Genomic DNA, 17,742 nt, shown 5'->3' on the forward strand with positions numbered 1-17,742 from the left:
CCGGAACAGAATCAGAGCGTCTGCAGACTGGAGTGGAGGGGCCTCTGAGAACATGTATTCCCACCAGCAATCTGCTGTCTTGCACTTTTCAAAATCTTTTCATGTGTATTATCTCATTTTACCTTTTGAGCAAGTGGTAAAATCTGGGTAGTATCATGATTTTTAGTATTGTTTTCAGACAAGAAATGTATAGCTTTAAACTTAACATTTGTAAATTTTAGTCAAGAAAATATTTGGCTCTTGCCATCAGCTGCTCTTGCTGATGTTATTCTTCTGTGAAGCAGCTGCTTTCCCTACATTTTCATTGACTGCTTCTAAATTGCCACAGGGTTAGTTAGTGGATGTGTTAGATCGATCTCTAAAATAAGAATAAATAGGTTCACGGTTTCTCTCCCACTTCGTGGTCAAGGCTGGATTTTGAGTGTGACATTTCCAGGTAGATAAAATTGGGAAGAGTGAGGCATTATAGGCTGGCCAGAAGAGGCAGAATTCTCCAGATAGTCTCTTATTTCAACCCCAACTCTCCCATTTCCCCGCCCCCCACAACGTAATAGGTTTTCATTAGCTAAAGTGACTTTAGTGCCTTGAAGAGGCCTTTGAAGGTATACATTTTCTCAAGGAAAGCCGTTTGACTGTCCCTCAAAGTGAACCAGGCAGAGGACTCACCTTCTCTTTCTTTCTCTCTCTTCTATGTCCCTTAGCAGAAGAGGAGGGGGCAGACAAGGACAGCTCGGAATCAGAGTCTTACCTGGATCTGCCGAAGCAAGTTTCAGCGAGAACGACTCGCAAGATCTTGATGCTCCTGTGTGATGAGTCGGTGAGGCTGGGCGCCTGGTGGGAGGCTTTGCAACTTTCTGCCGTTGCTTCTCTAATGCTGCCTTGGACGACACTGGACGGGCCAGAGGTGGCCTGAAGGCAGGAATGGACCTGCCCACAGGATGGTGCTTTTGGTGGGGGACCCCTCCCCTCTGCGTTTCACGGGGTTGCAGAGAAGCTGTCATGCTTCAGAGCTGGCCTGGCTGGCCAAGGGGCCCTCCCTTCATGGGTCAGCAAGGCGGGTCCATGCCAGCAAGTTCAGTTCAGTTCAGTCGCTCAGTCGTGTCCAACTCTTTGTGACCCCACGGACTGCAGCATGCCAGGCCCCCCTGTCCATCACCAACTCCTGAGTTCACCCAAACCCATGTCCATTGAGTCGGTGATGCCATCCAACCATCTCATCCTCTGTCGTCCCCTTCTTCTCCTGCCTTCAATCTTTCCCAGCATCAGGGTCTTTTCAAATGAGTCAGCTCTTTGCATCAGGTGGCCAAAGTATTGGAGTTTCCGCTTCAACATCAGTCCTACAAATGAACACCCAGGACTGATCTCCTTTAGGATGGACTGGTTGGATCTCCTTGCAGTCCAAGGGACTCTCAAGAGTCTTCTCCAACACCACAGTTCAAAAGCATCAATTCTTCGGTGCTCAGCTTTCTTTATAGTCCAACTCTCACATCCATACATGACCACTGGAAAAACCATAGCCTTGACTAGACGGATCTTTGTTGACAAAGTAATGTCTCTGCTTTTCAATATGCTGTCTAGGTTGGTCATAACTTTCCTTCCAAGTAGTAAGCGTCTTTTAATTTCATGGCTGCAATCAAGGGACCCCTGCTAATTCATTTTTTTTAAAAATGCTAAAATATGCTCATCTGCAAGAGAAAGGGTCCCAGTCTTGCCCCCTTGGATCCGTCTGACAGTAGGTTGGCCACAACCCATGGTGGCCTTTCTCCGGGAGCTGAGTTTGCAATTACTCTGGGGGTATTAGACCTTGGATGTCTTCACTCATGTTAGAAAACCCACTGGAATTGGTGTAACAGTCTCGTTGGAGCTGGTTCAGCTAGAAGTCCGATTGTACCCAAACAGAATTGCTGTTTACTTAGTTCTTCATTTCTGAGATGGGAAAGAAGTGATACAAAGATTGGCAGCCGCCAGTCCACTTGAGACAGTTCTTGGGCACGAGGGCAGCTCCTGCTGAAGGAGGAAGTTGACCGACACTCTGCTCTGTCTGCTGGCTTGCTGCCTGCGGCCTCCTGTCCAAGGAGCCCTCCCCCAGGCGTTGTTCCCACTCCGAGGGTGCAGTCAGTCTTCTCCCCTCTCAGCCCCAATTGACAGATACTGGGTTCTGTTCCGGTATCTCCATCTCCCTCCAGCCTTCCTGCCCTCCAGATCAGCATCTACTGCCGTGTCCTGGAGATGTCTGGGGACTCTGTTGTTCAGTCGCTCAGTTGTGTCCTACTCTTTGCGACCCCACGGACTGCAGCACGCCAGGCTTCCCTGTCCTTCACCATCTCCTGGAGCTTGCTCAAACTCGCTTCCATTGAGTCTGGGGACTAGCATTTGAGTAAAGTGCCATGGGCAGGAGGGAATGGGACTGGATCAGGTCTGGACTGTGGTGGGGAGCTCAGGTGTTTGCCCCTGTGGCCTGTGGGCAAGGTGAGTCAGCACCTTCTGAGGACACCTCAGTCCATCATGAGGACTGGCTTCATCCCTGAGAAGGACTCTAAGATGTCCCGGGAAGGCCTTCCTCTGGGGTGCCTGGCAGCTGCCTGACGTTTCGGCCCTGGGGTTCTTTCTGCTCTGCGGAGTCATCCCTGGCTCGTTGCCTGGAGGGGGACGGGCTGCAGGACTTGTCCCAAACCCAGTCTCTTACTGGAGATGTTGTCTCCCTTCTCTTCAGGGTTTCCTCATAGAGAGCAAGCTTCTGAGCCTACTCCTGCCCCTGGAGAAGAGTGAGTGTTACCTGTTGAGACTGGACGCCATCTTCTCGGTGAGTGCCCCCCAGGCTGAGTGGGTTGGGGGTTCCAGTGTAACACAGCCCGCTGGGTTTTCCAGCACTGCCTCAGTCCTGGAGTAGCTGCTGGGCTCCCAGAGCTTCCCCAGCTCACTGTTATATCCTTCCCTTTACCTACTCTCCATGCCAAGAATTGGCTTCAGAGTTGCGTTGGTGACTCCCATCCCACCCCTTCCTCTGACAGCCCCTCTCTTATGGCCCAGCTCTCAGCCATAGGTTCTCCCCTTCGCCCCTAAACTCAGAGGTGTGTTCAGCCCCCTTTAGCATGCTCCTGCCCACCAAGCCTGTATGGAGCTGTTCTGAGCGTTGTTTCTCTGTTCTGATGTGCGTGTCCACACTCACTGTGCTTTCTGGTGTTGAAAGCGTGTTCTCTGGGCCATGGTAGGGGACAGGGAGGCTGAGGGGAGCCAGCCCTTGCTCTTGGGAGCTGAGGGACTTCTTAATATGGTGTTTGAAGCAGTCATTCTATTTTTTCCTCAGGCCCTTGGAATTGAAAATGAGGATGACTTGTATAAACTGGTTAAATTCTTCCTCAAATACCAAACTCATCATTCACCTTCCAGCCAGGTAAGGTGAAGTGTAATAAAAAAAAAGAGAGAGCATTAAAAATTCTCCTGGAATCCCCCAGAGGGCACTGCCACCTTTGAATAATACTTGTGATTCGGAAAGATCCCCTGGAGAAAGGAATGGCAGCCTACTCCAGTATTCTTGCCTGGAGAATCCTATGGACAGAGGAGCCTAGTGGGCTACAGACCATGGGGTTGCAAAGAGTTGGACATGACTGAGCGACTAGCACTTTCACACTCAGGAGGAATAGTGGGGATTTTGTGTCAAAGCTGATTTTAGCACTTCCCTTGGCATTGTTACATTTTGTATTTGTAAAGGGAAGGCTAGCTAGCCATCAGATCCTGTTCTTACATTGAGGCCCAAGGGGTCTTTTCCAGGACCTTCCTTCAAAGCCAGGCCTCAGCCACATGAGACCTGGGCCCACCACGTTCTGAATATTTTGATTCATAGGACTTTCCTGCAAAGCAAGGGCCATTTTTAATAACTATCTTGATCATAATTGACTATTTTGAGGAAGTCATCATGTTACAAATTTGTAAAATTTTAATATTAATATAAAAATTAAAAACATGAATTAAAAAAGGTTTTTAGTATTTTTAGTGTCACAGTGGGTATGAGTATCCTGATATGCTTCCAGAAAGAGTTGGCTGAGGGGACAAAACCGAGAAGCCATAAGAAAAAATAAGGACAAACTGGCTGTGTCAAAAAGAAGAAGTTCTGTAGATCAAAAATCAATATAAGCAAAGCTAAGATATAGATGACAGGAGGGGGAAATATTTTTAATTCATATGACAGATAAGGGCTAATTTCAATATATAAAGAACTCTCATAAACCAATAAAAACATTCACAACTCAGTGGAACAGACAAGGGATATGAATAAACACCTTTTAGAAGAGACACACAAATAACTTTAAAGCATATGAAAATATAATCAGGCTTTCTTGTATTTAGAAAAATGCAAATTAAAAGTGCTCAAATTCAATTTTCACTTGTCAGGTTGGCAAAAATCCATAAGTTGGATAGCAGATAGTGATGGCTGAGGTTTGGGAAACAGGCATGCTTAGAGTTTACTGGTGTGAGTATAAATTGTTGCAGCCTCTGTGGCGGACAGCTTGGCAGGATGAATGATAAAACTGTATAGTATACTTTAGCCTGTGCTCCTTTTCTAAGATTTTATCCTATTGATGTACTCAATACAGTTGAAATGATGTGTTTATCATAGCTTATTCATCACAGCATTGTTTGAAATGACAGAAGATTGGAAATGATCCACATTTCCATCATTAAAGAATTGATTAATATATGCTGCAGCTTCACAATGGAGTACTATGCAGCTGTAAAAAAGAACAATGAAGTTCTTTAGGTATTTATGTGAAAAGCTCTCTAAGGTTGGTTGGTATGTGAAACTCTACTATGTACGTAGTAGAGTATCATTCTTGTAAAAATGGAAAGGAAAAATGAAAGTGTGTGTGCTTCTATGGATATATATTTCCTTGGAAGGATATATAAGAAACTGATAATGTTGGTTTACTGGTGGGAAGTAAACTGAATGAACTGTACAGCAGGAATAGAAGGACTTTTTAAAATTAAAAAAATTAAAATTTAATTTGTACTATGAATCAAAAGGATATTTATATCATGTAAGCTTTATACATATCAATAAAATGAACAACCTGTGAACTGGATACCAAACTAGAATGTTATCACTGGTGTGTGTGTGTGTGTGTGTGTGTGTGTTTAATTTGGTTGCACTGCCCAGCATGCATGATCTTAGTTCCCCAACTAGGGATTGAACTCAGGCCCCTGCAGTGAAAGTGCTGAGTCCTAACCACTAGACCACCAGGGAATTCCCCCATTATAACTGTTATGAAGCTCCCTGTTTGCCCCTTCCTGGTCCCATCTTCCTTCTTCTCCACTCTTTTCCTTAATTATCTCTTTCTTTGTGTGCATGTCTGCATCTTTCTTTTCCAAAACTTCTGTAACTTTCTGTAAACGTTTTCTCCATTTTTCCTCTTTCTAGCTGTCTTCATACACTCATGCTTGCATGCCTCCAACCATAGTTGCCCTTGCATCTTTGTCCACACTGGTTCCTGGCATCTGTGTTCCCACTACAGGAGCCACTGGATCTCAGAACAGAGAAGGAGGGGAGCCTTGTGGATGGGAAGTCGCAGGAGAAGGAGCCCCCTCCTTCTCCCAAGCTCATCCACCCCAACGATGTCCTCAAGATTCTGAAGGCCTTTGTCATGGGTCTGAGGAAGCCCAGGTGGGCTGTGGTGCTGGAGGGCTTACCTGAGAAGTCGGGGGGAGCTGGATGGGATGGGGGCCCAGCAGATACCAGGGAGGGGAGAAGAGGCTGCTGAGCTAGAAACTTGGGGAAGGAGTGTCATCCACTTCAGTAGATGGATATCCGGAAGGAGGGCGAGAGGAATCCATGGACATTGCAATGAAAGAAATAGATACAGAAGCGATTTGCATGTTTTCATTCATCATTCATTTATTTAACGAACATCTGTTGGGGGCTGCTGTGTATAGGCTCTGTGGGGAGAATACTTTGTAATCAGAACAGTGGTCAAAGCATGTGGAGGTGTCAGGCTGCTCAGAGGGGAAGTGGTCATCTTCATCTGAGACATCAGAGAGGGTTTTAGGAGGAGATGACAGCAGAACTGGGTTTTCCTTGATGGACAGAGTTGGGAGGAAGGGCATTTCAGGATGTCACAGTGCAGGGAAAGACCTGCTTCAAGAATCATGACAGAGTGGTATGACTGGAGTGTCAAGGGTCTGGGGAGTGAGACCGGCTTGGGTAGAGGAGCCAGGCTGGATCTTGAGAGCCTTATCCAAATTCCCCAAGGTCTTGGTCTTTACCCTTTGGTGGATTGGAGCCAGAAAATGATCTTAAGCCATGAGAGAGCCAGGAGCAGACTTGCATTTCAGAAAGATGACTTTGGCGGCTGACTGATGCCTGATTCAGGGACTGTAGTGGGAAGGGTTGTCCAGGTGGGAGGGGATAGCTTGGATGAAGGCTATCCTGGGGGTGTGTGGAGAGGAGTTAACAGGTTTTAAGAACTGCTTTGGCTGCATCCATGGAAGAAATGGATGTAATAATGAGCTATAGAGCCAGTGAGGTAAACTGATCGAGAGAAAGGGAGTGGATGACACTCCTTCATAAGGGTGACAACAACACCGAGAATCAGGAACCTTTAAGGATAAGCAGGTGTTGTTTCTGAGGCTCTTCCATGATTGGATGAAGGTGACAGTAAGTCTGTGAGGGGCACTGCTTGGGGCCCCTGGTGACACCAGGTTGAGGGGAATGGTACCAGTGCTTTTGACCTTCAGGGACTTTTGGGTGCCAGTGAAGTTGCTGAAGGTTGTGCGAGACGACTCAAAAGACTCCGAGTACTGGAAGGCCCTGACCACGGTTATCCCTGCCACCACCCAGAACCTCTGGGATGCTCTGTATACAGCCTTGGAGAAATACCAGTGAGTGTGTATGCCATGGCTCAGGAGGAGGAGGGCAGGCAGGTAGGAGAAGCATCCTGCTTGGAGTGGCCACCTTTGCCGCCTCCCTGTCCCAGGAACTCTTGGAGAGTAAAGCTGCTTTTGGCAACTCAGGTGGGGGGCTGTGTAGTGTTGGGGGATCGAACCCTCCAGCTTCACCCTCCCTGTTTTGTTCCTAGTGGCCTGGCTCCTTCAGGGCTGGAGGGCTGCCCTGGTGGGTGAGGCTTCTGGGGTCCTCATTCACCTCCAACCAGAATAGAAGAGCAGAGATCCTTGCTCTGACTTGATCGAGAATGAAGGAGGATTCAATGAGCCTCTAACCAATTTTTCTGCCCAAAGCCTTGTCCTGACCCAGAGGGCTGAACTGCTGATAGAAAACAGTTCTCTGGAGCGGCAGAACACAGAGCTCCAGCAGCTGCTGCAGCAGTATCTCGACACCAAGGTGGGTCCCGTGAGGGGAGGCAGGACACTGGGGCGCCGGAGCAGGGGGGCAGCAGTGGGACTGGCGGAGACACTGGAGGAAGTGAGGCATCCCCTCCCCACCACCTCTAGAGGCAAGGGAACTTTGAGATGTGGGCTGTCATAGCGTCACTTTGACGCCCATATAGTTTTTGGCACCAGATGTTTTTTGGATGGCTCTGCAAGGTAATGATGAAGCCGGCGCTGGCCTCACAGCTTACAGAGCCCTTCCACGGAATTTCCTTCTTTGGTCCTAACAGCTGGTCTGTGAGGTGAACAGGGCGGGAGTGATTCTCTCCCTTTCACAAAAAGGAGGATCAAACCACAGAGCCTCTGTCACTTGCCCAGAGCTCGGGCTCTTCCCGCTCTGCCAGCCCCGGGGGTCTGGCCTGGGATGTGACACCGGGAAAGGGGGCTCCAACCGAGGCAGATGTTCCCCCCAGCCCTCTACCCAGACCTCCTCCAGGGACAGCTGGGGTGACTTCCCTGTGTCCTAGCAGGAGGCGGGATCTCACGTTCTGTTCCACTGGAAAGAGCCCATTGGCAGCGCAGACGCTGGCTCTGCTCTGCTCCTGTGGGATCCTTCACATGGCACTTAAGGGTGTAACACTGGGCTGGGCATACCTCCTGAGTCATCAGCTGAGGCCAGCCACATGCCAGGCCCTGGGGGTGTGTGGCCTGTGGGGGTCTCAGGCCCCCGGCCACACCTGAGCGGGGCATGCGATGAGCCTGGGGGTCACAGTGGCCTCTTGGCCCAAGACAGGACTCAGGCATTTGGGAACCATAGGGGGCCACCCTTCCTTCGACGCTACAATGGACAAAAGGCTGGGGAAGAGCATGGAAGAACGAGACCAGATGGGCAGATGAAGCGGGGAGGTTAGGGTTCTAGAAAATGGATCAGAGGGGAAGGTTAAGAGCATTACCAGAGGCTGATGTGCTGGAGCAGAAGTCAGGCAGGGAGCCCAGGACTCGGCTTCTGAGGAAGGCAGGCTGCGTGCAGGCTGGCCCAGGTGACAGAAGGAAGTCTTTGGGGAAGAAGTGCTTCTAGAGACTCGGAGGCCTGTTGGCAGGTGGACCCTGGGGGAAGGGTAATGACCATTACTCTCTCTTTTCCAGATAAACTCTGAACTGCAAGTTCCTCCAACTCAGGTGTTCCGGGTCCCCACAAAATAGAGCCAGACCTCGAAAAGCCTGTCGCGGTAGGGCCAACATTGGTATAGCTGTTGGTGTGGGATGCAACACCCCCCCCACCCCAGGGGGCTTTCCCAGGCCCACTCCCTGCATTTTCCAGACCTGTTGTTGTCGGGCCTGTTGAAATAAGGCACTGAGAGGAGTTACCTGGATTCCACAGTCCCGATTAAAGTCTTAAAAAAGTTGTGTCTGAATCGCTTTAAAGAGCAATCCCCACCTGACACCTCTGTGTCATGAGGGGACTTTGTCCCCAGCTTCAGACTGGTTTGAGAATAGGCACGCAGCTGCAGGCCGAGACTGTGGCTCAGGGCTCCCTTCTTGCTTCCGGGAACAGACGGTGCCTGGGAGCTTTGGGCCATTTCAGGGTCTATGCCTTCACACTGTCACTAAGAGTGCTTTAGTGAGCTTTTGGGGCCCTGGGTCCACCAGGCTGTGCCCCTGGGCTGTGGTGTGACACTCCTCCTGGGGCAGCCTGGACAGGCAGCCCTGTACCTCAGGCCCACCTTGAACCCTGGGTCACAAGGCCCCCCTCCAAAGGGGCCCAGCCTGTGCTGAGCTTGTCAGCCGACCCTGTGCACCCCTCCCCCACAGTCCCCCCACCTGACCCACTGCAGACTTGTCAGCTCAGGGTTTGATTTCTTTTATTAAGAGAAAAATCACCACTCAAGAGAGGAAAAACAGCCAAGAGAAACTCTGCTCACACAGGCTGTGGGGGCGGGGGCCGGGCACAGCCCTTCAAGAGCAAACTCCAGGCAGCCCCCGGAGGACTGGAAGGGTGAGCCCAGCAGGGGCTAGGCAGGTGGGTGGGGTACAGGGTTCACTGCAGGCGTGCTGACTTGCAAGGGCTAGCCTGGGCGGAGGAAGCATTGGGAGGCCATCAGAACCTGCAGGCTGGGCAGGGACTGGGCTTGTGCACCCAGACTGCAGCTGCCTGGATAGAGTGGAGTGGCCCGGGGAAGCAGCCACCTGGCAGGATTCATGGAAGGGATCTGGGATCACTTCTGCACGGTCAAGATGGAGGCTGCCCTCGCAAGATTATATCTGGGGAAGGGGAGGGTGATGCTGCTTGCTCATTGATTCTTTTTAAAGCCCTGGGTGCCGGCCCATGACATGATTCTCTCGATTCTCAGTTAATTTCATTAAAGCTTTAGTGCTCTGCTGGAAGGCCTGGGGAGGATTTCGGGTGGCTTCCTCTGGCAGGTGGGGCAGGCTCTCGCCCTTTCCCACACTCCCCACCCTGCAGGTAGGGACAAGACGGGCAGGACCGGGCCAGCAGTAGGCATGGGGTGGGGCGGACAGGCAGGGTGTGGTGGGGTGGGGTTGTATCACCGGCCCAGCCAGCAGGAGGAAGGCCCCTGGGACTGGAGAGCGCTGTGCCAGAGGTGGGGCAAATGGGCAGGCCCAGGAGGGGAGCCATAGGGAGGGCCCCAGGGCCTTCACGCCCCCAAGAGCTTCTTGACCATGTAGCCCGGGAGGCTGTAGAGGAAGAGCGCCAGCATGAGCAGCCCCAGCAGCGCCAACACGATCTTGATGATGAGCCATTTGTACCGCGTGCAGATGAGGTACTTGATGGACTTGAGGGGGTTGAGGAACCAGACGAAGGCGGTGTCGGGCCGGCTGGGGAGGGAGAGCCTCAGTCAGGGGAGTGGCACCTCCAAGACGCCCCGTCCCCGCAGCCTTTCTAGACCCCAAGAGGGGCCCCTTCACGGTCCCAGTCCCCAGAATACTGAGTACTGGAGGCAGGGTTTGAGCCTGTCTCAGCTCCAGCTGTAGTGTTGGAGGAGACTCTTGAGAGTCCCTTGAACAGCTAGGAGATTCAACCAGTCCATCCTAAAGGAAATCAGTCCTGAATATTCATTGGAAGGACTGATGGTGAAGCTGAAACTCCAATACTTTGGCCACCTCATATGAAGAGCTGACTCAATGGAAAAGACCCTGATGCTGGGAAAGATTGAAGGCAGGAGGAGAAGGGGACGACAGAGGATGAGATGGTTGGATGGCATCACCAACTCAATGGGTATGAGTTCGAGTAAACTCCAGGAGTTGGTGATGGACAGGGAGGCCTGGTGTGCTGCAGTCGGTGGAATGACAAAGAGTCGGACACGACTGAGTGACCAAACTGAACTGAACTTAGCTCCAGCAAATGCTGCCTGCATTCCTCGTTCTCTTTGCAGAGAACCGCAGTTGTCCCAGCTCCTCCCGAGGCCTAGATGGCATTTTTGGCAGCTGAGCAGCTACCCCTCGACCCAACACTTTCAGAGGGCAGGTCAGTGCTGGAGGAGGCTGTTGCAGGGCTGCAGGAAGTTCTGGTTGTTACAATAGGAAGCTCCCCTACTGAGCTGTTCATTGTGGATGGTATAGCACTTGCTGCGTGTTCACAGTGAGGTTTGTGTTTCCAACCTCCTCCCCCTTTAGGCTTTTGTCCCCACCTGGCCCTGCCAGGGGTCTGAGGATCCACAGGGTAGGGTACATGCCACCCTCACCCCTGACCTGCCCACCATCAGGGCTGGATCACTACTCTACCTTCTTCAAGGCCACCTAGCCAAAAAAGGGCTTGTTGAGCTTACATTCTGTTGACTGTATGACAAGAACAATAGATTCTATAAAATGTCCAGATAGAAAATCGAAGTACTGAACATACTTCTTCAAACTCTTCCTGCTCCTGGGGGACATAGACTGCACCCTCCAGAGCCAATCAGTGCAGGCAGGGCAGGCTGAGGGTTGTGGGCAAGGGCACCTGGTTTCTAGTCCCAGTGGTGACAGGCAAGTGAGGCATGTCTTAGAGCCTTGGATTCCTCACTTGTACCATGGGGTTAATAGCAGACCCCACCTCCGGGGTTGGTGAAAGGGTAATGTGAGAAAGTGCATGAGAAGTTTTGGCACTGAGCTGAGCTCCCCAGAGGCTGGTTACCAAGATGACTGAATGCTGTGGAGCTACTCACTGCCATGCAGGGCAGGAAAGGGCTCTGGTTGGGAGGAGGATGCTGATAGAATCTATTCAGGGCTGGATGGCTGATCTCAGTCAAAGCCTTTCCCCTTTCCTGTTCATAACTCAGCTGCTTTCTGCCAGCGGAAGTGGGTTCAATTCTGACCAGGATGTCGCTGGGAGAAGAGGTGGTATTGTGCAAAAGACACTGGATGGGCCATTTGAAAACCAAGGCTGAGTCCTAGCTCTACCCTGATTTGCTAGGCGGTGACCCTGGACAAGTTCCTTTTCCTCTCTGGCCGCATATGTAAACATGCAAGACAGTCATTTGCAGTTCTGAGTCTAGGATACCACTTGAAAGCTTAAAAGTTGCTGTCTGCACTGTCCTTATGTGTGCACTCGTGTGTGTGTGTGTGGGTGTGGGTGTGCCACATGCTGGCCAGCTCATAGCCCTAGGTCCAGGAGGAAGGGAGGGTACGAGACTCAGGAGGCTTTGGGCTCAGACCCCAAGGATCTTCTTGATCAGGTAGCCAGGCACAGAGTAGAGGAAAAGGGTGAGGAGGAGAAGCAGCCAGTGATACATGTATCACACGAAGTAGTGGGCAGACTTGAGAGGGTTCAAGAACCAGATGAAGCTTGTGTCGGGCTGGTTAGAGCAGCGACAGGAGCAGAGGGAGCACTGAGGAAGGACACGGAGGATGAGGGCCGGGGTGTGGTGAGGGCCCCTGGCCAAGATGAAGGTGACTCTCGGCTGAGTACACAGTTCCAGGTACCCCCCTCCCCCAGCCATCAAGGCTGCCTGGGGCCCCAAAGCCCGCCACTGCAGCTGTTTGCCTTTGTCAAAAATTGTGTGCTTAGTCACTTTTTGTGACCCTAAGGACTGTAGCCTGCCAGGCCCCTTTGTCCATGGGGATTCTCCAGGCAAGAATACTGGAGTAGGTTGCCACTCCCTCCTCCAGGGGATCTTCCGAACCCAGGGATCGAACCTAGGTCTCTCGCATTGTGGGCAGATTCTTTACCATCTGAGCCACCAGGCAAGCCCAAGAATACTGGAGTGGGTAGCCTATCCCTTGTCTAGGGGAACTTCCCAACCCAGGAATTGAACCAGAGTCTTCTGCATTGCAGGCAGATTCTTTACCAGTTGAGCTACCTGGAAAGCCCCTATCAAAAAGTAGGAAGAGCATTCAACTCTGCTCAATAGGGCCTTCCCTGTACTATAGCCCGTGTTCTGGCCTCAGAGGGAGGAAGTGGATCCTGGGGGGAAAGGGAGGAGGGAGGAGGCTCTCCAGCAATGAGGCTGTGGCCCAGGAAGGGTCAGAGAGGGCAGAGGTGCCCACAGAGTGGGGGAAAGAAGACCAGAGGTCCTGGCACCTCCTTCCTGTTCCTGTGCCCCCAGGGACCAAGGTGGCAGGGGACTGGCATGCAGGACACTCACTTGGGTTTCTCTAGGGGATCAGGTTCATTGCGGGCCAGGCCCACGGGATTCTTTTCCGCCTCCTCAGCAGTGAGTAGATGCAACTCCGCTTCCACTTTGCCCTGCAGAGAGGAACAGAATGGTGCCAGTGCCCAGGAAAGGTGCCAGACCCTCCCCTGCCCCCTGCCCAGAAGTGGTGAGGCCCACCGTGAGCTCAAACTCGTCATTCTCATTGCGGGCTAGGAGGGGCCACCAGCCTTTGACGCGCTTCTGCTTGAAGATGGAAACCAGAGGCACGTCCACCTCCCCGGTGGCCATCTCCATGGTGCACTGCTTGGCCGTTTTCGCGCCCCGAGGGAACCGATTCAGGTCCAGCTCGATGGCCCCTGTGACAACCTGAGAGTCAGCTCTGACACTGGGTCCGATTGACACTGGGTCCCCCCATCTGAGCTGGGCTCATCCTGCCCCTGGCTCCCCCTCCCCTGCCCCCACTGGAGCATCACCTGCTCCAGACCTGCGACCACACCCAGGGTGGGGGCTCTCTCCACCCACAGCACCCACCCTGTCCTCTGCCTCCTCTCCTGCCTTCCAGGAAGGTGGGCTTACCCAGATCAGCCCCCCTCCCACCCAGGGGACCTCTCACTGCTCTGGTCCCAGCCCCGCACCCAGGAAGTCGTCGGCAGAGAAGTGGTCGGCGTCCCAGATCTGCAGAGTGAGCCGCGCAGGGATCTTGTATTCGGTCTCGTCCCAGGAGAACATGGACTCCTTCTTGGAGATGACAATCTTCTCCTCAGCAGCCAGGTAGTCGAAGGGGAACAGGTAGCGCCAGTTGAAGTTGCCCTCGCCCGTGAGGGAGTGGTAGTGGACGTCTGTGTCCTGCTTGTCCTCCTGCTGGCCCTTCAGCCACCTGTGAGGCATCACCCGCTCCAGACCTGCGACCACACCCGGGGTGGGGGCTCTCTCCACCCACAGCACCCACCCTGTCCTGCCCCTCCTCTCCTGCCTTCCAGGAAGGTGGGCTTACCCAGCTTGGCCCCCCTCCCACCCAGGGACCTCTCACCCACCCCCGCACGAAAATGTCACTGGACTTCTCCCCAGTGAAGAAGTCGTCATCTTCCAAGACCACCTCATCCGTGTTCCACACGATGACCCGCAGCTCGTACCTGGGTGGGTTAGGGGCCGATTAGTGGTGTGGGGGTTGGGGTTACCAGGCTGGGGTTGGAGATGAGGTGACTGGGACAAGTCCTGGGGACTTGGGGTGGGCATGGGGCCTGGGCCAGGCTGGGGCTGAGAGAGCCGATGTGGGGAGAAGCTGAGGGGTTGGGGAGACGTGGGGCACCCAGGATCAGAGGAGAAGGTCGTCCAGCCAGCATGGCTATTGAGAGAAGAGCCATGCGGGGCAGGGGTGGGGGAGAGCCAGTTGGGCTAGAATGCCAGGACCCAGAGCACAGTCCTCCTGGAAGAGGGGGGCAGGTGGAGAGCTGACTCAGGTCTCAGGGAGGCTGCCCAGGGAGGGACAGGGCCTGGCTGCTCAGGGCGTGGCTGAAGCGAGGCTTGGAGAGTCAAGAATCCCTCCTCCCCAGAGGCCTGAAGCTCCATTCCAGCTCTAATAGAAATTTACATTTAAGCCCAGCAGCTGGCAGTAGATCACCCTGGAATCTGATTTCCTTTACATCCTTGCCCCTAAAGGGGATTTTCCTCTTGAAGTGTAAATGTCATGATAAATGAGGTAGTTCCATCTCTACCTTTAGGAGTGAGGTTGAGTCAACCTCTAAAAATTGACTGCAGTGGCTCATGGTGGACTTAATGCCCCTGAACTGCAAGTCCTGGAGACACAACGGGTTGGGGTGTCCCCTGGTGGCGAGCCATGGAACAGCTCACTCAGGGTCCCACTCAGAGGCTGTGCCAGGCAGATTAATTGTTTTTGTTTAGTTGCTAAGTCCTTTCCGACTCTTTTGCAACCTTGTGGACTGTAGCCCATCAGGCTCCTCTATCCATGGGATTTCCAAGGCAAGAATACTGGAGTGGGTAGCTATTTCCTTCTCCAGGGGATCTTCCCAACCCAGGGATCGAACCCACATCTTCTGCGTTGGCAGGTGGATTCTTTATCACTGAGCCACCTGGGAAAGCCCACCAGGCAGAATGGGCTATATGATTGGTGGGGTTCAATGTGAAATAGAAATGTGGGGCCCTGATTGCAGACACCGAGTCCAGTGCTAGCAGTGGCTTGGTCTGGCCACTTTACAGATGGGAAAACTGAGGACCATGGAGGAAAAAGTGACCTGGCCAGTGTTAACTAACAGAGACAGGTGGCTTGGCTCATGATCCAGCGTTCTGGCTGCTCTCCCACCCTCCCGCCCATTCTGGGCACTCACCCCTGCACATCTCATCAGTTTTAAATAAAACTTGGCAGAGCTGAATGACAGCCTCAAGTGGGAACCACTTTTATCAGGGGAGCAGAGCAGCTCTCAGGGGTTCTGCATCTTGTGGATGTGTGTGGGGGAACCCAGAGGGGATGCTGCCTGTGTGCACGTGTGCGTGGAGGAGTAGATCTGTGAGGACAGAGCCTTCGGGGAGGATGTCGGTGTGAACTCATGGCCCTTGCTGGCCACACAGTGGGGGTGTGACCCCTTGCCTCAGCAAGGGGACCTCCACAGGGCAGTCCCCACAGCCCTCTTCGTGGGGTGCTCTGTTCCCCCAACAAGGCCACGTGGGACTGACTAAGGTGACCTGGGCCTGGAGGCTCCTACAGAAAGGATGCATTGGGGAGCAGGGAGGGAAGGGCGCTGGCCCTGAGCAGCTCACTTCTTGGGCTTCCGTGGGGAGATGTCCAGAGGCGTCCCAGGGGCCGGCATGTCCATGGGAAACATGTCCACCCACAGCTCCAGACGGCCCTGAGGAAGGGGGTGTGGCACATCTCATGACTCCTTCCTCTGCCCAGCAAGGCCAGCTTTCCTCTCCCTCCCAACCTTTGTTCTGGCAGGACTCATCAGTTTTCATTCTTGGATGCCAGCAATCCCTATGATGTCACCAACAGCCAATTGCAGCTTCTGAGGGAGATTACCCTGGGTTTCCACCAGAGGTGATGTGATTCTCACTCAAAGCCAAGACACGAGCCCTGGCAGTTACGGTGAAGGGCATGGTGTGTGTGTGTGTGTGTATGGGGCGCCTGATACTTCGGGGGAAGCAGCGAATAGCATGGAGACCTCTTTTTATGGACCCAGGTTGGGACTCCCTGATCCCAAATACTGAAAAATGTCAGACTCAGGCCAGTCACCTGTTCGATGCCCGGCTTGTCGGGGTTGAGCAGCGGTCGTGTCTCCACGTGTTCGGGTACCAGGCAGCAGCCTACGCGGGGGATGTCCTCCCAGTGTCTCAGGGCCAGCAGTGCCACGTGCTCTTCTGTGGGCTTCCTCTGCCCTGTGGGTGCCGGAGGTGAGCTCATACGTGGGGTCAGCAGAACAAGAGACCTGTGCTGGGCCAGGGGCTCAAGGACATACAGAGGCCCCTTCTCTGGTCTACTGATGGGGAAACTGAGGCTCAGAGGGAGATGCAACAGCCCAAGCTCTCAGCTGCCTCATGGGCCCAAGGGGGTCTGTGTCCTTGGGTTTTCCCTGCTTGGGGGGAAACTGACCCGAGAATCCCGCTGGGCTGAGAGGTCAGGGAAGAGAAGAACCTACGTCCTGTCCAGCATCTTGAAGGTGGGTGGCACAAGCTTCTGGCAGAGACATTTGCTGGTTCTCCATGAAGGGCCACAAGGGCAAAAGGGTGGGGAGAGCCAGACCAACCTGGGTCTACAATCCCCTCACTCTGCCTTGTAAAATCTGAGTGACCTTGGGCAAGTCACTGAAACCCTTTGGGTCTCACTTTCCTCATCTGTAGAATGGGGAAGAACCTTCCTACCCCACAGGGAGGCTGAGAGGAAGAGAAAGGGGACAAGTGGGCAAGTGCAGTGTGGAATGGGGAGGAAGGGCGGAGGCTGAGCGGACAGGAGGGGTACACTGGGGTGATTAGCAGAGGGGTGGTCCCACCACAAGGATGTGTGGGTCCTTCCATGGCCTCTTGACACCCCCATAGCTGTGTGCAGCAACCCATTACCATTCTCATCCTCGATCTCAGAGGGCCCTGTGAAGATGCGGTTGGACACCTTCACTCTCCCGGGGGGCCCGAAGTGGGGGCCGTCCACTTTGCCCTCCTTGCAGAGGCGGGTCAGGATCTGGCTGGGCTTCATAGGGTCCCGCCAGATATTGTAGCCATGTCTGTGGGAGGAGACACACGGGCTGGGTGGGGCTTGGGGTGTGGCTGGGCCAACCCCAGGTAGTAAGTGGCCCTGGCCAGCTTCCTTAGGTTGGCTGTTGCCCCATGTGAGCGAGTGAGCCCTGCCCCATGCTCCAGGATCAGCTGAGACACGAGGGCTGCTGGAGGCTGATTCCTCCTGCCCTGGGCTCGGGCCCCACGTGCTCCATGCTCCCCAAGGACCAGCATCCAGTCTCCCCCAGTGCAGCCGCACCATCCCCCCTACTGTGTCCACTCCTCTGGAATGTCAAAGACTCCCTGAGGAAACTGACAACCAGAGAGATTGAGGGGCTGGCCCAGGGTCACACAGCCTGGCAGTGGCACAGTCTGGCCAGATTTCTGGTGGACTCTTCCTAGTGCACTCCTGCCTCTCCTCCCAGCCTGCTTTTCTCTCCCTCTGTTTCCTCTGTCCTGGAATTCCCTGGCTTTCTCCTTGTCTTGGAACCTGCAGTCCTGGCCCCTGAAGGCTGAGCCCAGAGCCTGTGGGGGTGGAGGCCTGGCTGGGACAGAAACCATATGTCCACCTTCCAAAATCCAATGGTTTGCATCTTGATTTTGAAGTCAA

The 17,742-nt window shown here is 53.3% G+C and overlaps 2 protein-coding genes across 9 annotated transcripts in view; one reads left to right on the forward strand and one right to left on the reverse strand.

The window, feature by feature from the left end:
• DRC1 (dynein regulatory complex subunit 1) overlaps positions 1–9,705 on the forward strand; it is a 34,302-nt gene extending 24,597 nt beyond the window's left edge. For 3 of the 6 annotated variants that reach the window (XM_081592809.1, XM_081592811.1, XM_081592813.1), the window contains 7 exons: positions 702–817; positions 2,714–2,803; positions 3,308–3,394; positions 5,511–5,659; positions 6,730–6,873; positions 7,231–7,333; positions 8,467–9,705. In XM_081592809.1, the coding sequence (XP_081448935.1) occupies positions 702–817; positions 2,714–2,803; positions 3,308–3,394; positions 5,511–5,659; positions 6,730–6,873; positions 7,231–7,333; positions 8,467–8,523 (746 nt within the window). In that variant the 3' untranslated portion in view covers positions 8,524–9,705. The remainder of the gene's footprint in view (positions 1–701; positions 818–2,713; positions 2,804–3,307; positions 3,395–5,510; positions 5,660–6,729; positions 6,874–7,230; positions 7,334–8,466) is intronic. The other 3 variants (XM_081592810.1, XM_081592812.1, XM_081592814.1) reach the window with 1 other exon arrangement.
• The window catches only part of OTOF (otoferlin), a 90,443-nt gene continuing 81,866 nt past the window's right edge, over positions 9,166–17,742 (reverse strand). For all 3 annotated transcript variants that reach the window (XM_081592807.1, XM_081592805.1, XM_081592806.1), the window contains 8 exons: positions 16,980–17,140; positions 16,159–16,301; positions 15,687–15,775; positions 13,946–14,044; positions 13,547–13,788; positions 13,089–13,267; positions 12,903–13,003; positions 9,166–10,158 (listed from right to left, as the gene is read on the reverse strand). In XM_081592807.1, coding sequence (XP_081448933.1) covers positions 9,978–10,158; positions 12,903–13,003; positions 13,089–13,267; positions 13,547–13,788; positions 13,946–14,044; positions 15,687–15,775; positions 16,159–16,301; positions 16,980–17,140 — 1,195 coding nt within the window. In that variant the 3' untranslated portion in view covers positions 9,166–9,977. The remainder of the gene's footprint in view (positions 10,159–12,902; positions 13,004–13,088; positions 13,268–13,546; positions 13,789–13,945; positions 14,045–15,686; positions 15,776–16,158; positions 16,302–16,979; positions 17,141–17,742) is intronic.

Source organism: Giraffa tippelskirchi, chromosome 4 (genome assembly GCF_054371585.1).
Source record: "Giraffa tippelskirchi isolate mGirTip1 chromosome 4, T2T-mGirTip1v1.2.pri, whole genome shotgun sequence".
Classification (NCBI taxonomy): Eukaryota; Metazoa; Chordata; class Mammalia; order Artiodactyla; family Giraffidae; genus Giraffa; species Giraffa tippelskirchi.